This window comes from Mastigoproctus giganteus, chromosome 14 (assembly GCF_048544385.1).
Source record: "Mastigoproctus giganteus isolate SK-2022 chromosome 14, ASM4854438v1, whole genome shotgun sequence".
Lineage (NCBI taxonomy): Eukaryota > Metazoa > Arthropoda > Arachnida > Uropygi > Thelyphonidae > Mastigoproctus > Mastigoproctus giganteus.
The window spans coordinates 16,610,501-16,631,798 of NC_143588.1; the positions used below are offsets into that span (position 1 = coordinate 16,610,501).

The following is a 21,298-nucleotide window of genomic DNA, read 5'->3' on the forward strand; positions in this document are numbered from 1 at the left end:
GCATTTTATATAACTAGTGATTAAAACAAGCAAATCATGCAATTCACATGCAAATGCTCTATTAGAGGTGGAAATTGAAAAAGGTGGTTACAGAAATGAGTAAATACCTAGTGTCATAAAACATGACATTATTATTGTTCAAAATTGGTAAATTTATAATTCCAAACTATAAAAGAAGATAAAATGAAATATATACTAGTCATTATCAACAGCCATCACCAACAACCAGTCCACTGCAGGATGAAGGCCTCTCTAGCATTTTTCCAGTTCCTCCTGTTTTGTGCAATGGCCATCCATTTACAACCTGCAAACTTGCAAATTTCATCTGTCCATCTCAATTGTTGACTTCCAGGTTTTCTTTTAGCTCCTCTTGGGTACCATTCTGTTATTTTCTTATTCCATCTGTCATCATGTCTTTGAGCCCTGCCCAAGTCCATTTCAGTTCTCTTCTCTTCCAACAATCTGGTTCCTAATATAATTCATTCCATTCTACCTGCTTTGTAGTTTTCAGCTTCTTGTCCATTCTTTTGGCGAGTGCCCAAATTTCACTTCCATAAGTCATAGTGGGGAATATACATTGGTTCATTATTTTACGTTTCAGACAAATTAGAATATTGCTCTTCAGTATGTGACTATTTCCTGAATGGTATCCATCTGAAATTTATTCTTCTCTTGACTTCCAGCCATTTATCATTAGTACAGATAATGATATTCATATATTTATCTTTGCTTGTCCAAGATAAATATATGAATCCACCTTTTCAATTACTGCTCCTTCAATGATTATATCTGAGGCATACTTGTTCATCATTACTTTTGTTTTAGCTTTTTAGCCATATTCATCTTTAGTCCGAAATCCTTACTAACTCTGCATAACTGATTAAGATTTTTCTCTAATTCTTTGGGACCTTGGCTTATGATCACAATGTCATCTGCAAATCATAAATGGTTTAGGTAATCTCCATTCAACATTGACTCCTTTCTGCGACCAGTCCAATCTTCTGAAAGCTTCCTCAAGAGCAGCAATAAACAACTTCGGAGATAGTGTCTCCTTGTCAAACTCCTTTCTGAATTTTAAATTTTGTGCTGTCTTTGTCTAGTCTAATAAAGGAGGCAGTATTCTCATATATTTACATTAATTACTTAACAAGTACAGGTCACTGTTGAACAAAAGCCGAGAATTAGGGTTGAAGTTGAAAGTGTCTGCAATTCTGCCCAGACACGATAGGAGGGAGTATATGATGAGAGCCTTGTCGATCAATTCGGCCCTGGAAAGATTGTGCAAGGCTCAAGGGGTAGAATTTTTTTCAGCCTGGACTGTACTTGTTAACAGGAGAGATTGCTTCTACAGGGATGGGATACACTTAAATAGAAAGGGTGCAAGAATATTTGCTGATGCTATCGAGGCAGTGTTAGGTGGGTCGGAAAACTGCTAGCTTGGGGGGAGACAAAGACCAATAGATTGACAGTAGCCACTGGCAGAGGTGAAAGAGATTCTTGCACTGCTTCTATTAGAATGAGCAGAAGCCTGAAAAACAAGATGCATGGTATTTCAGAGACTGCTGGGAGCCATTGCGGTACAAGTAAACACATGGGTTGTGTTAGGGTAGCTAAGAATAGAAACAGGTGCAGGTATACTTGCGTGTACACCAATGCTAGGAGTTTAGTAAATAAATTTGATGAATTTGAGATATTGCTCAAAACATCAAAGGCAGATATTGTTGGGATATCAGAGACGTGGTGTCACACAGATATAAGGGATGCAGAACTGCAATTTGGGGAGTACAACGTCTACAGAAAGGATAGACAGGATAGGAAGGGGGGAGGGGTTATGCTATTAGTGAAGAAACACATAAAAACCAAGGAAGTGAAGCCAGTCGACATCGCTGGACAGTGCAGTGTGGAGTCAGTTTGGTGTGACATAAACATTGGGAGATCAAAATTGAGAGTAGGAGTGTGCTATAGGCCTAATGACTCTGATGAGTATAATAAGGAACTGTACAGGGAAATAGAGTGGGCCAGTAAATCAGAGTGTCTTAATAATGGGAGATTTTAATTTCCCAGATATTGACTGGAATTTGGGGGCTGGTTACTCACACACTAGCAGGGCTTTTGTGGATTTATTGGATGATTGTTTTCTACATCAGCATGCTCGGGAGGCAACTAGAGGGAGTAATACTCTTGATTTGATCATCAGCAGTGATTCTTCATGCATTAAGAATCTGCAGATATATGAACCACTAGGTGGCAGTGATCACAGTGTGCTGAAGTGGGATTTACTCAAAGAAGTAACTACCATTAGGGGTAAAGAGAAGGGTTATTGCTTCCGTAAAGGCGACTACGATGGACTGAGACAGTATTTAAATTCTATACAGTGGGACCAACTGATGATGTTACCAACAGCAAATTCAAAATGGGAAGCATTCAAAGAACTTATCTTGGAAGCTACTAGGCTTTACATACCAACTAAGAAATATTGTTCAAGGTTTAGGCCAAAATGGATGTCCGATGAACTAATGAGGCATATGGCAGAGAAGAAAAATGCATGGGATACATACAAATTAACACATGACACAGAAGCCTATGATAGATACAAGTTGATATGCAACCAAGTTACAAAGGAGGTTAGGCAGGCGAAGGCAGATTACGAGAAATCCTTGGCAAGGGATGCAAAGAAAAACAGCAAAGAGTTCTTTACTTATGAAAACTCTAGAAGGAAGGGGATGAATCAGATTGGTCCACTTGATATTGATGGGTCAAGTGTTGATGATCCTGCTCAGGTAGCTAACAAACTAAATGAATATTTTGCATCGACATTCACACATGAGGAGTTATTCAGCGAGGGGAATGCCAGAGGTGTATTCAACTCTAGCAGTAAGCTACAGAATCTTGAAATAACTGGGAGTAAAGTGGAGGAGAAACTGTTGAAGATAAACACAAGAAAGGCACCCGGGGTGGATGGGATCTATCCAGTTATATTAAAGGAGGCAGCAAAGGAAGTAAGCAAACCCTTAGCCATAATTATGAGAGCTTCCTTGGACTCAGGGGAGGTACCCATTGACTGGAAATGTGCAAATGTGACCCCAATTCACAAAGGAGGATCAAAGGCTGACACAAGTAATTATAGACCTGTGAGCTTAACTTCTGTTCCAGGAAAATTAATGGAGGCACTGGTTAAAGAAGCAGTGCAGGATCATTTAGACAAGACTTCAGTTATAGCTCAGACACAGCATGGTTTTGTTAAGGGGAAGTCTTGCCTGACCAACTTGATTGGATACTATGATGCAGTCACAAAAGAACTGGATGCAGGGAATTACTTTGATATTATATACTTGGATCTTAGAAAGGCATTTGATACTGTTGCACATGGAAGACTGCTACACAAATTGGAGCAGTGTGACATTGGAGGCAAATTGCTGCTATGGATAAAGGGGTGGTTGAGGGGGAGAAGACAGAGTGGTAATCAATGGACACTGCTCATCGTGGACTGATGTTATTAGTGGAGTCCCTCAGGGCTCAGTGTTGGGTCCATTATTGTTTTCTGTATTTATAAATGATATTGATGATGGTATATCGAGCTTAATGTCCAAGTTAGCAGACGATACAAAGGTTGGCAGGGTTGTCAAGGACACTACTGACACTATGCTGCTGCAACAGGATCTGGAAAGGTTGAGCAGATGGGCTGAGAGGTGGCAAATGAAGTTTAACATTGACAAATGTAAAGTACTACACATGGGAAACAGCAACCCCAGAGCAACGTATCAACTCTGTGGTACTACACTGACAGTGGTAGAGAATGAAAGGGACTTGGGGGTGGTTGTGCAGGCAGATATGAAGTTCTCTGAGCAGTGCAGACGGGCTGCAAGAGTAGCTCATGGAGTATTGTCAATGATATACAGGAATTTTTCCAGCAGGGATAAGGAGGTGATTATTCCATTGTATAAGGCGATGGTCAGGCCACACCTAGAGTACTGTATACAGGTCTGGAGGCCTCATTTCAAGAAGGATGTAGAGCTGCTGGAACGAGTACAGAGAAGGGCAACAAGATTAGTGAATGGAACAAAGGGGTGCTCTTACGAAGAAAGGCTTAAGTTTTGCAAATTACAGTGTCTGGAGACTAGGCACCAGCGAGGTGATCTGATAGAGGTGTATAAAGCCTTGAATGGTTTAAGCATGCTCAATGCTGATGGGATTCTTCCTCTAGCTCCGAAAAATCACCTGAGAGGGCATAAATTCAAATTGAGGAAAGACAGATGTAGGATAGACGTGCGGAAATTTGCCTTTAGCCAGCGGGTGGTTGGTTGGTGGAACAGACTTCCGTCCCTTGTGGTGGAGGTTAATAGCCTAAATAAGTTTAAGGCTCAGCTGGACAGGTATTTGGAACGAACAGAGGGGTGAAGTGGAAGTGAGTTTTTTTTTTTTTTTTTTTTTTTGGCTGATGCTGCATAAGCTTGCTTTCTTGCATCAAATGCCTCTACTAATGCTAATATTTTCTTAAAAATCAATGTATGGGTTGTCTATGCCTTGTCATTCCAGTGCCTGAAAAAAAAAAAAAAAAAAAAAAAAAAAAAAAATTGTCTTATGCTGTATGGAGTCAAATGCCTTTTCATAATTCACAAATTCTAGGTATAATGGTGTTTTATATTCATTTGCTTTCTCCATTAGCTGTGATATTATGTGAAGGTGATCCACAGTTGAGAATTCTGTCCTAAAGCCAGGTTGATTCTCGTCAAGGATTTTTTCTAATCTGTTAGTAATGACATTTGCGAACAACTTGTAGATGTGGGACAACAAGCTAATTGGTCTATAATATCCAATTTCTGATTTATCTCCTTTCTTATGAAGCAAAATTATTATTGCATTATTCCACTCCTTAGGCATCACACCTTTCCTAATGTATGAGGTGCTACCCAATAGTTCCCAAAATGTATTGATAAAATAAATTAGACTCACCCTGGGTCTTATTCGTCACTTTCGAAGTAGTCCCCTTGAGAGCGTAAACAAAGATTCCAGTGCTTCTCCAACAATTTGAATGCATCCCGAAAGTATGTTCGGCACCACCTGCAATTCAGTTTGTATAACCTTTATGCTGTCAAATCTTCAACCCTTCAGCTTTATTTTCATTCTTGGGAAGAGAAACAAGTCCTCTTCCCACATTGTCACCAAAAAAACTCTGCAAATAAGGGGCTTTGGGGACAATTGTCATTTTGTTGGATGCCAAAAACTGTTCCACAGCAATGTGGGCCAGCGTGTTGTCATGATGAAGGACCAAGCTCTTTGCGTGCCACTTTTCTGGATGTTTCCTCCTGACGGCTTCCCTTAACACCTCAGGACATCACAGTAGAACTTTGTGTTGACGGTCTGGCCAGGAGGGACGAATTCCTAGTGGATAATCCCGTCAGATAATTTTTCTTAAGTTTCAGTACACACTGCTTATTCTCCTTTTCTGTTATCTCATAGACCTCCATATTATTTACTTGAGCCAGTTTTTTCCTTTCTTTTCTTACATCTATATCAGGTGTGCATCTTACCATTCTGTGATCACTTCCAACATTTACCTTGTTCAGGATGGTAAAATCATTCACAATATATCTTCTGTTAGTGAGGATGATGTCAATTTCATTAGTTGTTAATTCATTTGGGCTCTTCCATGTCCACCCTTTTCTTGAAAAAAGGGTTAATTACTGACATTCCTCAAGGTTCTGCAAATTTCACAAGTCTTTCACCTCTTTCAAAATTTCCTCTTCTGTGCTGTTTTGTCTCTTTCCAACTTTAGCATTGAAGTTCTTCATAATGATGGTGTAATTAGTTTTCTGTTCATCTAGAAGTCTCTAAATGTCGATGCACATTTCTTCAACCTCTTCATCATGACTATATGCACATTTCTTCAACCTCATCATCATGACTATGTTGGTGCACATATTATTATAATGTTTAGTTTGTACCTCTTAGAAATGCTGAGTAACAGTCTTGACACCCTTGGTGACGTACTATTGAATTCCAGTTGAACTTTTGAATATACTAGTACAGTCGATTCCGGTTATTTGGGACAAATTGGGACTATTGCATTTTGGCCTGATTAAGCGGCTGCCCCAATTATCCGAAGTTTTACATAAAAAAAGTTAAAAATGCAATGGGCTCCTGCTTTACAATTGGTTCACTGTACAATAAAGTCACGTTACGATGGAGTCATCATAGTAAAGTACCGTTCACTATACGATGTGTAGTAAGCGCCAGTCATTGTGATCACGTTTGTGAATTGAATTTTAATTCTATTAAACAGCGATTCTAATTAGCGAAAATAGATAGGAGGAATGTTATCTACAGGCTATAAAAGTAAAGATATATTAAGCACAAATTTACCCTTTATTACATTACCAATTAAAAAATTAAATGATACATGAAAATTGAAGAATATACGTGTTAATCGGAGTAATTAATACATACTGTAATATGTACATACTAACTAGTTGACATATTTGTTCACTGACATTTGTGGGTGGGGGTTAAAATTTAAAACAGTAAAAAGATAAGCAATCAATAACAAAGAACACAGCACACCCAAATTGCAAGTAACAAGATACATGCAAGTGAGAACTGAGTAACAAGTTACGAAGCTTTAAAAATAGGAATGAAGAGAAGATTCTGAAAATTAATTTTTTTCTATGATTGAAGATTTCATGCAAGTGTAAACACATATCACCATAAAAACCCACAGAATTCCAGCTGTCGGTATTATCTCAAATTCAATAAGATCGAGTTTATTATCTGTTTATGAAAGATTGCTCTAACAGAAAAGCCCAATAAACAGGTGACTGCTAATTGTTTTTATTGTTTTATGGTTGCGATCTCCAGAAATCCAACCAAACCATGCGGTACGGTCGGAGACAATCGTAGGGTAATCTCCAGTGCTCTCTCCTGCTTCGATTAAACAATACGTTGTCCCAATTAAGCGAAGTAAACCCTGGCTATTTTCTCAATTGGGTTCTGTTTTTTTAGAATTGCCCCAAATAAATGGCTGCCTCGATTAACTGGTGGCCCAAATAACAGGAATCCATTGTAGTTAGCAACGAATTGCAATTCAGACTGGATTAAAGAAAAAAAAAAAAACGTGTGTGTGTGTGTGTGTGTGTGTGTGTGTGTGTGTGTGTGTGTGTGTGTGTGTGTATGTATGTGCGTGCGTACACTCCATTGTAGCTACTACTCAAGAAGTTCAAAGGAAATTGGGTTGATGGTCTGAAAAATGGCAGTTGAGTTGAAGTTTAACATATAGGTAGAAGTAATCCCAGAGTAACTTATCACGTGTGTGGTACTACACTCACATGGTAGTGGAAAATGAAAGAACCTGGGGGAAGGGTAATTGTGAAGTCAGATGATTAATTCTCTGAGCAGCGCTGCCGGGACAGCTCATGGAGTTTCGTCAATGATATACAGAAACTTTGCTAGCAGGGATAAGGAGGTGATTATCCCTTTATACAAGGTCATGGTTAAGCACATCTTGAGTATTTTACACACGTCTGGAGGCCTCATTTTAGGAAGGATGTAGATCTGCTGGGATGTGTGCAGAGAAGGGCAAACAAACTGGTTAATGGAACAAAAGGGTGCTTTTACCTAGAAAGGTTTCAGTTTTGCAAAATTGTAGAATCTTGAGGCCAGGCACCTGTGGGGAGATCTGCTTGAAGTGTTTAAATGTCTTGAATGGATTGAGTAAGCTGAATATTAATGGTATTCTTCCACTTGCTGAGACTACACACGAAGGCACATGAATTCAAGTTGAGGAAGGATGGTTGCAGAATAAATGTGCAGAAGTTTGCCTTCAGCCAGCAGATGTAGGATTGCTGGAAGACTCCATCTGTTGTTATTGAAGTGGATGATTTGAATAAATTCAAAGAAGTAGACAAATTCTTGGAGTACGTGGATTGGTGAAGTGTGTAGTATTTTTTTTTTTCTTACCCCCTTCTTCGCTGATTATATATAAGCTTGCTTTCTTGCATCATTTTCCACTACTACTACGAGAGTTGAGTTGCATTCTTGTACCCTTACTAATAATCACTTTTGCATATTAATGCACCAGGCATTAAATATGCAAATTATTTCACCTATTTGATGAAATAGTTGAAGCCCTCAGGAATGGCCTCAGGCTCACTTTGTATTTAGCATCCCCAATAATGTTGTGAAGTCTAATTTACATTTCTATACTGGAATTTCTTTCAACTGAAGCAATGCAATAAGTTTATTTTTGCTTACATAGATCAATGACAGAATACTATAAGCTAGCTTCCTTGTATAATTTTGCCAATACTAGCAACATCTATAAAGCACAAAATTATGAGAAACCTATATTTAGAGAATACTGAAAAATATGTCCATCTACCTATCAGGAATGTAAAAAACCTATCTATTGAATATCATTAGGAAAGAAGAAAAATTCAGACATTAGGAAAGAATGAATATTAATATGGCTAAATTATGCAAGAAAGCAGACTTTAGAAAAAAATTAAAGGATCAAAGTATTATATTTCCTTTTTTCAGATTTTATTTGTTCAAAAGCTGAGTTCAAAAGTTCAAATTCAAAAGCTGAATATAATACAAGCAAAATATGAACTTTTACACTACCCTGGAAATGCAAAATTTCATGAAGTGACAGTGTGGGGAGGAAACTGTTCACTACCTCAAAATGCTTATAGCACATAGGCTGATTTTCATGTAGAAAATTTCAGAATCTTATAATGTGACTACACATGAATATTTATGTTTAAAATCTTTCTTGTCATTAATACTATGACCACTTTTAAAATAAATTATGACACTGTTCATCAATGCCTGGTGATAGGCAATACAATCTGATTAAAGGCAAGACATCTATTGGAATTATGCATTTTTTTCAGCCACTTGCATTGCTCATAAATTTCACTAAACTGTGAATACAGAAAGAATATGAAAACAGAACAGAACAGTTTGATGTTTGCATTAAGGCAGCACCCTGCTCTTCTAGATTTATTCTTACCTTCTTTATGGTAATTGAACAAAATTGGATCATGGTGACACATGAACAAGCAAATCTGTGCTCCTAATTTTGATTTCATACAGAAAGATGATTTCATAAAGGAAAGGAATAAAATAATCAATATTACGTAACTATATCTTACCTTCTACACAGTTGGTGGAAAAGAAGCACAAGTTTCTTGTTTCTAAAGGATTAACATTGGTCGATTCTGGTGTCCTTGTCTGTGGCTCTGATTCACCAGTGAGAGATGAATTGTCAACTTTGAGAGATTGTGCTGAAATTACTCTCATATCAGCTGGAATACGATCCCCACCTTTTACTTCTACTATATCTCCAACAACCACTTCTTCAGCTGGAAGTGTTAATTTCTCACCATCTCTAAGAACAACAGCATACTATAGGAAAAAATATTCAAAGTGATTTAAAATATAATTGCCAAACTTTAAATTACATATTACAAAAATAAAGAATACTACTTACTTGTGGTACCATATTTTTAAAGGATTCCATGATTTTTGAGCTTTTGGCTTCTTGATAATATGAGAAACAACCAGTCACAATCACTACTACTGACAACACAATACCTAAGTATAGCTGTAATAGAAAAAATAATAAATATAAAAGTTTCTATATGACAGGCCATTAGCTGCATGAATGAGTGTGTGTGTGTGTGTGTGTGTGTGTGTGTGTGTGTGTGTGTGTGTGTGTGTGTGTGTGTGTGTGTATTCCATTTTGAAAAAAAGCTTCATAATAACTAAAATAGAAAAAATACACATCACTGAACATTTTGTGAACTACAGCATGTAGCAATGTACCTAGATAAATAAGCCATAGACAAATTATTCATGAAGATAGGTTGCCATATGAGGAACAACAGAATTAAAGGGGAATGATATGAACTTATACAGGAATTTATTCTAGCAGGAATTATACAGGAATTTTTTAGCAAGGATAAGGAGGTGATTATCCCCTTGTATAAGGCAATGGTCAGGAGGCCTCATTTTAAGAAGGATGTAGAGCTGCTGGAACAAGTACAGAGAAGGGTAAAATGTTAGTGAATGGAACAAAGAGTTTAACCCCGGAGGCTCACATCTGGTGAGTATGTGCTTGGCACACCCAGGGTCCTGAGCTGGATATCATCATTCTTCTCTTTCTTGGTGATTCCCTTCTACTTTTGTCTCTCTCTCTCTCTCTCTCTCTCTCTCTCTCTCTCTCTCTCTCTCTCTCTCTCTCTCTCTCTCTCTCTCTCAGGGTAACTCGGGAACTTTTTTTTCCTGGTGTAGCATAAGCCTCGGGCTTCCTTGCACATTGGTGCAAGGAAGGCTGTTATGAAGAAAGGTTTAAGTTTTGCAAATTACATTGTCTGGAGATCTGATTGAGGTGTATAAGGCCTTGAATGGTTTGAGAATGCTCAATGCTGATGGGATTCTTCCTCTTGCCCAGAATAATCGCCTGAGAGGGCACAAATTCAAATTGAGGAAAGACAGTTGTAGGACAGAAGTGCAGAAGTTTGCCTTTAGTCAGCAGGTCGTTGATTGCAGTTGACAAACTTCCATCTGTCATAGAAGTTGATATCTTAAATAGATTCAAGGCAGAACTAGACAAACATTTGGAGTGAGTGGATGGGCGAAAAGAGGTTTTTTTTTTTTTTGGCTGATGCTGTATAAGCTTTCTTTCTTGCATCATATGCCTGAATGTATCTATCTGAAATTTATTTTCTCTTGACTTCCAGCCAATTATCATTATTACAGCTAATGACTTGTCCCAAATAAGTATATGAATCCACCTTTTCAATTACTGCTCCTTCAATGATTATATCCCTTTCTGTGGCATACTTGTTCATCATTACTTTTGTTTTAGCCATATTCATCTTTAGTCCAAAATCCTTACTAACTCTGCATAACTGATAAAGATTTTCCTCTAATTCTTTGGGATTGTGGCTTATGACCACAATGCCATCTGCAAATCGTAAATGGTTTAGGTACTCTCCATTCACACTGACTTTTCTGTGACAAATCTAATCTTCTGAAAGCTTCCTCAAGGGCAGCAGTAAACAACTTCAGAGATATGTCTCCTTGTCAAACTCCTTTCTCAGTTTTAAATTTGCTACTGTTTTTGTCTAGTCTACTGAAGGAGGTAGCATTCCCATATATTTTCTTCAAATTCATAATATATGGGGTATCTATGCCTTACCTTTCCAGTGCCCGAAACAGAAACATTGCCTTATGCTGTATGGAGTCAAATACCTTTTCATAATCCACAAATTCCAGGCATAATGGTGTAGCATAAGCCTCGGGCTTCCTTGCACCAATGTGCAAGGAAGGCTGTTATGAAGATTTGGTTGGTTTTGATTTTATTGGCGCACTAGCTACTAAGGCTATAATGCGCCAAGACCATGTTATGAAGAAAGGTTTAAGTTTTGCAAATTACATTGTCTGGAGATCTGATTGAGGTGTATAAGGCCTTGAATGGTTTGAGAATGCTCAATGCTGATGGGATTCTTCCTCTTGCCCAGAATAATCGCCTGAGAGGGCACAAATTCAAATTGAGGAAAGACAGTTGTAGGACAGAAGTGCAGAAGTTTGCCTTTAGTCAGCAGGTCGTTGATTGCAGTTGACAAACTTCCATCTGTCATAGAAGTTGATATCTTAAATAGATTCAAGGCAGAACTAGACAAACATTTGGAGTGAGTGGATGGGCGAAAAGAGGTTTTTTTTTTTTTTGGCTGATGCTGTATAAGCTTTCTTTCTTGCATCATATGCCTGAATGTATCTATCTGAAATTTATTTTCTCTTGACTTCCAGCCAATTATCATTATTACAGCTAATGACTTGTCCCAAATAAGTATATGAATCCACCTTTTCAATTACTGCTCCTTCAATGATTATATCCCTTTCTGTGGCATACTTGTTCATCATTACTTTTGTTTTAGCCATATTCATCTTTAGTCCAAAATCCTTACTAACTCTGCATAACTGATAAAGATTTTCCTCTAATTCTTTGGGATTGTGGCTTATGACCACAATGCCATCTGCAAATCGTAAATGGTTTAGGTACTCTCCATTCACACTGACTTTTCTGTGACAAATCTAATCTTCTGAAAGCTTCCTCAAGGGCAGCAGTAAACAACTTCAGAGATATGTCTCCTTGTCAAACTCCTTTCTCAGTTTTAAATTTGCTACTGTTTTTGTCTAGTCTACTGAAGGAGGTAGCATTCCCATATATTTTCTTCAAATTCATAATATATGGGGTATCTATGCCTTACCTTTCCAGTGCCCGAAACAGAAACATTGCCTTATGCTGTATGGAGTCAAATACCTTTTCATAATCCACAAATTCCAGGCATAATGGTGTAGCATAAGCCTCGGGCTTCCTTGCACCAATGTGCAAGGAAGGCTGTTATGAAGATTTGGTTGGTTTTGATTTTATTGGCGCACTAGCTACTAAGGCTATAATGCGCCAAGACCATGTTATGAAGAAAGGTTTAAGTTTTGCAAATTACATTGTCTGGAGATCTGATTGAGGTGTATAAGGCCTTGAATGGTTTGAGAATGCTCAATGCTGATGGGATTCTTCCTCTTGCCCAGAATAATCGCCTGAGAGGGCACAAATTCAAATTGAGGAAAGACAGTTGTAGGACAGAAGTGCAGAAGTTTGCCTTTAGTCAGCAGGTCGTTGATTGCAGTTGACAAACTTCCATCTGTCGTAGAAGTTGATATCTTAAATAGATTCAAGGCAGAACTAGACAAACATTTGGAGTGAGTGGATGGGCGAAAAGAGGTTTTTTTTTTTTTTGGCTGATGCTGTATAAGCTTTCTTTCTTGCATCATATGCCTGAATGTATCTATCTGAAATTTATTTTCTCTTGACTTCCAGCCAATTATCATTATTACAGCTAATGACTTGTCCCAAATAAGTATATGAATCCACCTTTTCAATTACTGCTCCTTCAATGATTATATCCCTTTCTGTGGCATACTTGTTCATCATTACTTTTGTTTTAGCCATATTCATCTTTAGTCCAAAATCCTTACTAACTCTGCATAACTGATAAAGATTTTCCTCTAATTCTTTGGGATTGTGGCTTATGACCACAATGCCATCTGCAAATCGTAAATGGTTTAGGTACTCTCCATTCACACTGACTTTTCTGTGACAAATCTAATCTTCTGAAAGCTTCCTCAAGGGCAGCAGTAAACAACTTCAGAGATATGTCTCCTTGTCAAACTCCTTTCTCAGTTTTAAATTTGCTACTGTTTTTGTCTAGTCTACTGAAGGAGGTAGCATTCCCATATATTTTCTTCAAATTCATAATATATGGGGTATCTATGCCTTACCTTTCCAGTGCCCGAAACAGAAACATTGCCTTATGCTGTATGGAGTCAAATACCTTTTCATAATCCACAAATTCCAGGCATAATGGTGTAGCATAAGCCTCGGGCTTCCTTGCACCAATGTGCAAGGAAGGCTGTTATGAAGATTTGGTTGGTTTTGATTTTATTGGCGCACTAGCTACTAAGGCTATAATGCGCCAAGACCATGTTATGAAGAAAGGTTTAAGTTTTGCAAATTACATTGTCTGGAGATCTGATTGAGGTGTATAAGGCCTTGAATGGTTTGAGAATGCTCAATGCTGATGGGATTCTTCCTCTTGCCCAGAATAATCGCCTGAGAGGGCACAAATTCAAATTGAGGAAAGACAGTTGTAGGACAGAAGTGCAGAAGTTTGCCTTTAGTCAGCAGGTCGTTGATTGCAGTTGACAAACTTCCATCTGTCGTAGAAGTTGATATCTTAAATAGATTCAAGGCAGAACTAGACAAACATTTGGAGTGAGTGGATGGGCGAAAAGAGGTTTTTTTTTTTTTTGGCTGATGCTGTATAAGCTTTCTTTCTTGCATCATATGCCTGAATGTATCTATCTGAAATTTATTTTCTCTTGACTTCCAGCCAATTATCATTATTACAGCTAATGACTTGTCCCAAATAAGTATATGAATCCACCTTTTCAATTACTGCTCCTTCAATGATTATATCCCTTTCTGTGGCATACTTGTTCATCATTACTTTTGTTTTAGCCATATTCATCTTTAGTCCAAAATCCTTACTAACTCTGCATAACTGATAAAGATTTTCCTCTAATTCTTTGGGATTGTGGCTTATGACCACAATGCCATCTGCAAATCGTAAATGGTTTAGGTACTCTCCATTCACACTGACTTTTCTGTGACAAATCTAATCTTCTGAAAGCTTCCTCAAGGGCAGCAGTAAACAACTTCAGAGATATGTCTCCTTGTCAAACTCCTTTCTCAGTTTTAAATTTGCTACTGTTTTTGTCTAGTCTACTGAAGGAGGTAGCATTCCCATATATTTTCTTCAAATTCATAATATATGGGGTATCTATGCCTTACCTTTCCAGTGCCCGAAACAGAAACATTGCCTTATGCTGTATGGAGTCAAATACCTTTTCATAATCCACAAATTCCAGGCATAATGGTGTAGCATAAGCCTCGGGCTTCCTTGCACCAATGTGCAAGGAAGGCTGTTATGAAGATTTGGTTGGTTTTGATTTTATTGGCGCACTAGCTACTAAGGCTATAATGCGCCAAGACCATGTTATGAAGAAAGGTTTAAGTTTTGCAAATTAGTGTCTGGAGATCTGATTGAGGTGTATAAGGCCTTGAATGGTTTGAGAATGCTCAATGCTGATGGGATTCTTCCTCTTGCCCAGAATAATCGCCTGAGAGGGCATAAATTCAAATTGAGGAAACACAGTTGTAGGACAGAAGTGCAGAAGTTTGCCTTTTGTCAACTGCAATCAATGACCCGCTGACTAACTTCCATCTGTCATTGTAGAAGTTGATATCTTAAATAGATTCAAGGCAGAACTAGACAAACATTTGGAGTGAGTGGATGGGCGAAATGAGGTTTTTTTTTTTTTTTCTGGCTGATGCTGTATAAACTTTCTTTCTTGCATCATATGCCTTTTTTTATATTCATTTGCTTTCTCCGTTAGCTGTGATATTACAAGAAGGTGATCCATAGTTCAGAATATTGTCCTAAAGCTAGCCTGCTCTTTCGGTTGATTCTCAATCAAGTATTCTTTCTAATCTGTTAGTAATGACCTTTGTGAACAACTTGTAGATGTGGGATAACAAGCTAATTGGTCTATAATTTCCAATTTTTGATTTATCTCCTTTCTTATGCAGCAAAACAATGTTTGTTTGCTATTTGGTTTTTAGGAGCATTTGCAACTAAGGCCATATTGCTCCGGGGATATGCGGTGGTCATTCCCTGCCCTTTCTGCATCCTCTGTATGTGGTGGTAACGGCTCAAACCCCAGTCTATCAAGAAGCATGTGCCATGCACTGCTGCTCCTGCCCACCTGGCTATGAAGGCACCAGCAAAATCATGATTGCATTATTCCACTTCTTAGGCATCACGCCTTTTATAACGCATTTTGTGAAAAGTCTTGCCAGGTTGTGTGTCATGTCTCTTCTTCCCAATTTTAACAACTGTACAGTAACTTGATCTTCCCTCAGAGCTTTCTGATTCTTCATTTTCTTCAACACATGTTCTACCTCATTGGGAAGGATATCAGGTATATCCATCTTCTCCACTGCTGGCAACATTCCCTCACTCCTTGTATAATTCTCTGTAGTAGTCTTCTGCTATTTGAATTATGCCTTCTCCCTCTCCGTTATTTATAAGCACACCATCACTATTCTTCAGTTTCAGTATCATTTGTCTTTCTGTATTACTGCTCATGGCTGCTAATACAAGTCCTTTGTTTTCCCTTAATGCTTGTTCTATTTTTCTTGTATTAAATGTTATGTCCTCTCTGAGTCTCTTCCTAATGGCTTTGCATAACTCAGTATACTCAATTTTGTCCTTGTGAGTGTTTATGTTACTCTTCATTTGTAGCCTTTGGTTCATCACGACAAGTTTTTCTCGACTAATTTTTTTTTCTTTGGATTTCCCTTTTAACTATAGTTTCTTGGGCTTTATCACTTTCAAAAAGTTGTAACATTCCTCATCAATATCTTGGTCCTGCAGAAGCTCAAACTTGTTCTTAAGTTCTAGTACATACTGGTTTTTCTCCTGTTCTGTTATCTCAAAGACCTTCGTATTATTTACTCAAGTCAGTTTTTTCCTTTCTTTTCTTACAATTCCTTTCTTTTCTTACAATATCAAGTGCACATCTTACCATTCTGTGATCACTTCCAACATTTACCTTGTTCAGGACAGTAACATCGTTCACAATATATCTTCTGTTAATGAGGATGAAGTCTATTTCATTTGTTGTTTATCCACTTGAGCTCTTCTATGTCCACTTTCTGTTCCCCCTTTTCTTGAAAAAAAAAAAAGGGTTCAGTACTGACATTCCTCAAGATTCTGCAAATTCCACAAGTCTTTCACTAATTCCAAAATTTCCTATAGTTCCCCTTTCTGCCATTTTGTCCCTTTCCAGCCTTAGTGTTGAAGCCCCCCCCCCATACTGATAATGTAGTGGGTTTTCTGCTCACCTAGAAGACTCAATTTCAGTGTACATTTCTTCAACCTCTTCATTGTCATGGCTCGATGTTGGTGCATAAATCATTATAACCTTTAGTTTGTATCTCTTAGAAATCCTGAGTAGCAGTCTTGACACACTTGGTAATGTACTTTTGAATTCCAATTTGTTTTTTATATCTTTATGGACAAGAAAGCCAACTCCACCTTCGCTCCTTTCACTGTTTTCATTGGTGTACAGCAGATTTCCACTTGATAAACTTATAAGTGATTTGTTCCTTCTTGTTGTTTCAGCCAAACCAAGGATATTTAAATTCACATTTTCTGATTCTTTTTCCAGCTCTAATCTTCACCAATTAGCTGGATCTGATGGATCCAATATCTTTCTATTTCAGAAGATTTAGGAGAAGTCCAGTTGACCTGCCTCCCTAAAATTCACTCATGTACACCTTCTCAATGGTAAGCCCTGTTACGTCACTTAGGTAGTCTCGAACGTGTATAGGGGTTCTCTTCAAGATGCCTGTTCAGCATGAAGAGGAAAAGACCAAACCCTCTAGCACATGACAGCACTACAAAACTTTCTGAATATGTTGTCCTAAAACTAATGGAACCATTTTTGAATTAAAGTTGAAATGTAACCACTGATATCTACTTTACCAGTTTTGAATTGGCAAAGAAATTAGTCAAAAAAAAAAAAAAAAAAAAAAACCTACTATAGTGGGAACTATGAATCATGCTGATAAAGAAGTTCAAACTTCCATTAAAAAAAAGGCAGAATTATATTCCGCTTCAGTTTTCAAAATTTTCTGATGGATTATCAGGCCAAAGCAAATAAAAATTCCATCATGAGTACACGTCATACAAGTGTTGCAATAAGTAATGATACAAAGAAGTCTGACACAGTATTATATTATAATAAAACAAAGCATGGATGGTTTAAGGCTAGTAGTGCCCATGTCAAACCTCTCAAAGGCAAACAAAACTACAGAAATGTGCACTGTGTATAAAAGTATGCATGCAGAAAGTGTACAGGAACTTTGGGTGGGGGGGGAACTGTCATTTGTTTAAATTGTGCAAATTAATTTTTAAACTTCAGTTTATTTCCTCAGCAAAAAAGTTGTTTAAATTTTTGATATCAAAAATATTACTTTTATGCATATTAACCATAAGCACAACACTATGCACCATTGCCACTTACCTTATGTTAATGCTTATAATAAAATGCTAAAAATAACTTAAGTCTATTTTAAGCACTGTGATCAAAGGCGGCTTCAGGTAATATTTACAGATAGCAATTATAGTGTTAAGTTGTGCATCCTTTTATAAAATAAATGGTTGTAGTCAGTATACTACTATTACCCATCAAAAAAATATATTTTTTGCACCCACACTAAGGTATTCTTTCTTCATTGCAGCATTTTTTTTTTTATTATTTGTTTATGTTCAAGAAACTGATTTTTGTTATACACTTCTTGCAGCATTGTCAGATACTGTACTTTAATTAGTTATACTAATTTTTCATTTTAAATTTAAAAATATTCTATAGAATGAAAAATGTCATAAAAATGTAAAAAATTTAGAACTTGGGAAAAAAAACCCAAAGTGTTACAGTATATATATAACTATATCCAATTATTTTATGAGGAAAAAAAGAAAATAGATAGGCTATAATATAATAATACAGTAAACACTCAATTTTACAGACCTAAATTTAAAGGACCTGGGTTGTTGTTGTTATTTGGTTTTTAGGAGCATTAGCAACTAAGGCCATATTGCTCCGGGAATATGCTGTGGTCATTCCCTGACCTTTCCACATCCTCCGTATTTGGTGGTGACTGGCTCGAACCCCGGTCTAATCAAGAAAGCATGTGCCACGCACTGCTGCTCCTTCCCACCTGGCTACGGAGGCGCCAAGGACCTGGAACTTAACAGGGAACTTGGAACAAAAAAAAAAAAAAAAAGTTGGCTGGTACAGGAGTGTATATTGATTGTGCAAAACCTGGAACTCTTGAGTCATGGCAAACAACAGCAAGCATCCCAGTTGCTGCCATAGCACTGAGTGTTCATTTGTGTCCTGTTTATTATAATATTTCTTTATTATAACTCCACTTATAGTGTATTATTACAGTCCCTAAGAAGACTGGTGAAAAGAAAAAGTGTGTGTGCGCATCTTGCATCTGTAAGGAATGTGTCATGAACAAGACACCAAACTGTGCAAGATATTACAAATAAGTAAGGCGTCTGACTATGAAGATTTAAGGAGTCTGACTATGAAGATTCACTAGTATTTAAACTTTGGCTTCTTAATTCCAACTCTAAATAAAAGTTCTTCCAAGCACTACTCTACGGTTCTGGTAAATTATCTTCTGCTAACTATGTACCATATGTATCATCCAATAAAGTCAAGGTAATTTTTTTTTTTTTTTTTTTAATTTAGTGTTCCTAATAAATTTAAACAGATTAACTGCGTGTTTAAATTTCAATAACGTAGAGTACAAATGGTTGTGTGTGTGGGGGGAAGGGGGGGATTTGATTTAATGGATGTTTTGCAATGAAGGACACCTCTTCTCCTATTAGATTATAAAATTGAGGGTTTACTATAATAATATAAATTTGGTGATAATAGTTTTATTAAGAATGATAAAACTTACATTATCATCTGCTGGCTCCTCAAATGTGCTTGCCTGAATGGAGTATGCAATAAAACAAAGAACTGCACCTATCCACAGAAGAAGAGCAAAACCTCCAAAAAGGTTCTTACAAAATTTCACCCATTCTGGAGTCTTTTTAGGGGGAGTTAATGCATTAGGTCCATCTCTTTCATATACTTCCTTTGCACGTTGTGTTGTCAAACCCTGTAATATAAATAAACAAAGGCGTGTAAAGCAATTCAAAAAAAAAAAAGAAAAAAAAGTCAAGTTTTATTATAGAATTTTTTTTTTTTTTTTTTATGAGAACCCCAAGCACGAGAGCTATTAGAACCTATAGTACTTAGTACTACGCATGGGTTGAAGGTTGAGAAGGTGAAAGACTAGACTCTTTAAATCAACTCAAATTGTTTTCCTTTCACTTCCTGTTTTAATTTTAGGAATGGGCAAAATTTTCATGGTACCAAATCAGACAAATGAGGTGGGTGCAGTATGATAGGAATGTCAGTTTCAATCAAAACCTGCTGGATGGTGAGTAACTTGCAATACAGCACACTTGTGATGAAGGAGCTGACCATATTGCTAATTTTCTGATTATTTATGACAGACTGCATCTCAACAATTTTAAACTTTTTGGTAGTAGACTATATTACAGTAACACCTTGCGGAATAAATTCTGATAACACCATCCTCTCATTGTCAAAATATGCAATCAGTATGTCTTTCACATACTGATTGCATTTTTTCATGCTGATTTTGATTGCTGCACCTTTCTTTTACCTTGGTCTCTGGGTCATATCCATACACACTAATCACCTGTTATTACTTTTGTTAAAAATATAGGATCCGACACAGTTTGCTTGAACAACTCCAAAATAAGGACTTAAATTGCTGTCTTTAATTTTGAGCAAGAATGTATGGAACTAAATTGGCAGTCTCACCTCATACCTAAACCCTTGGTTAAAATTACCTGAACTGAACCAGATGAAAAAATATTCCTTATTAATTTCTCAAATAGCCACAGACTTTGACATTTTAATAGTGTTGGAATTTGGAAGACTGCTTTTATTCTTCATTTTCATGCAAAAAAAAAACCCTGTTTGAAACCACTTAAACCATTTTTGTATCATATCGCTGTAAACTACAACAATCATTTCATGTGTTTCCACAGCTGACCTTCCAAATTTAAATTTATTGTAACAATCACATGTTCAAAATTTCATCATAATCATTACATGTGTAGAAAAGAGTACTAATGTTCACCAAAGCAACTTTCTGTTAGACTGGAGTGTACCAAATTAAAACTTGCTGTGCACATGCTCAAAAGATGTTGCTATAAGCTTGCTCAATCTTTTAACTGCCACTATGCATTCAGAATTATAAGATCATCTACTGAACTTTGATCAAACCTATAAATATTCAGTTACACAAACTAAATTCTAATGAACAATCGATAATGAAAATTTCACTAATAAAAAAAAATTAACTAATGAACATTAATAACCACAGAAAAATTACATTTAGCATAACTTACTGTGTCAGGATTTGTCTTCAGTCTGCTATACAACTCTTGAACTGGAATAGTGTGTTCATCCTATTTTAGGATAAAATTAATTAATAATTTTATTCATTAAAATCATTTTTATTTAGTTACACAGGGTGTTTTGGAATAACGTATCAAAATTTCTTTCACACATGGTAACAGATGGAGGCAAAAAATGCACTGAAGACTAACACATTCTGACAGTAAACTGAACTGCATATAAGTGATGCAATAAATAGTATCAGGAAAATGCAAGGGGTTTACAAGGGCTCGTAATTATGTTATATCCTACATAATCATACTGAGCAGGAATACTTTGAAAATGAAGCCCAGCCATGTACTGTCTTGGTTGTAATAAACAGGTCTTCTACTCCATAGTACCTGCTCACTTCACAATTATCTCCATAATGATAGTGGTACATATGTCAATTATGTGTTTCACATGTAGGGTGTGGGGGTATGTACATAGATCTGCATTTTGAAGGTTCCTTTAGTCAGGGGCATATTCACAGGTGGGCAGAAAGGGCATATGCCCCCCCCCCCCCAACCAAAAATTTGAAATTAACGAAACAGAACGCAGGAGGTGTTCT

The 21,298-nt window shown here is 37.0% G+C and overlaps 1 protein-coding gene across 2 annotated transcripts in view; it reads right to left on the bottom strand.

Annotated features, from left to right (window-relative positions):
* Window positions 1-21,298, bottom strand: part of LOC150074994 (sodium/potassium-transporting ATPase subunit alpha-like) — a 219,529-nt gene that overhangs the window by 130,239 nt on the left and 67,992 nt on the right. For both annotated transcript variants that reach the window (XM_090388741.1, XM_090388740.1), the window contains exons 3-6: window positions 20,700-20,759; window positions 19,169-19,372; window positions 9,488-9,601; window positions 9,150-9,402 (exon numbers count right to left, since the gene is read on the bottom strand). In XM_090388741.1, coding sequence (XP_090244867.1) covers window positions 9,150-9,402; window positions 9,488-9,601; window positions 19,169-19,372; window positions 20,700-20,759 — 631 coding nt within the window. The remainder of the gene's footprint in view (window positions 1-9,149; window positions 9,403-9,487; window positions 9,602-19,168; window positions 19,373-20,699; window positions 20,760-21,298) is intronic.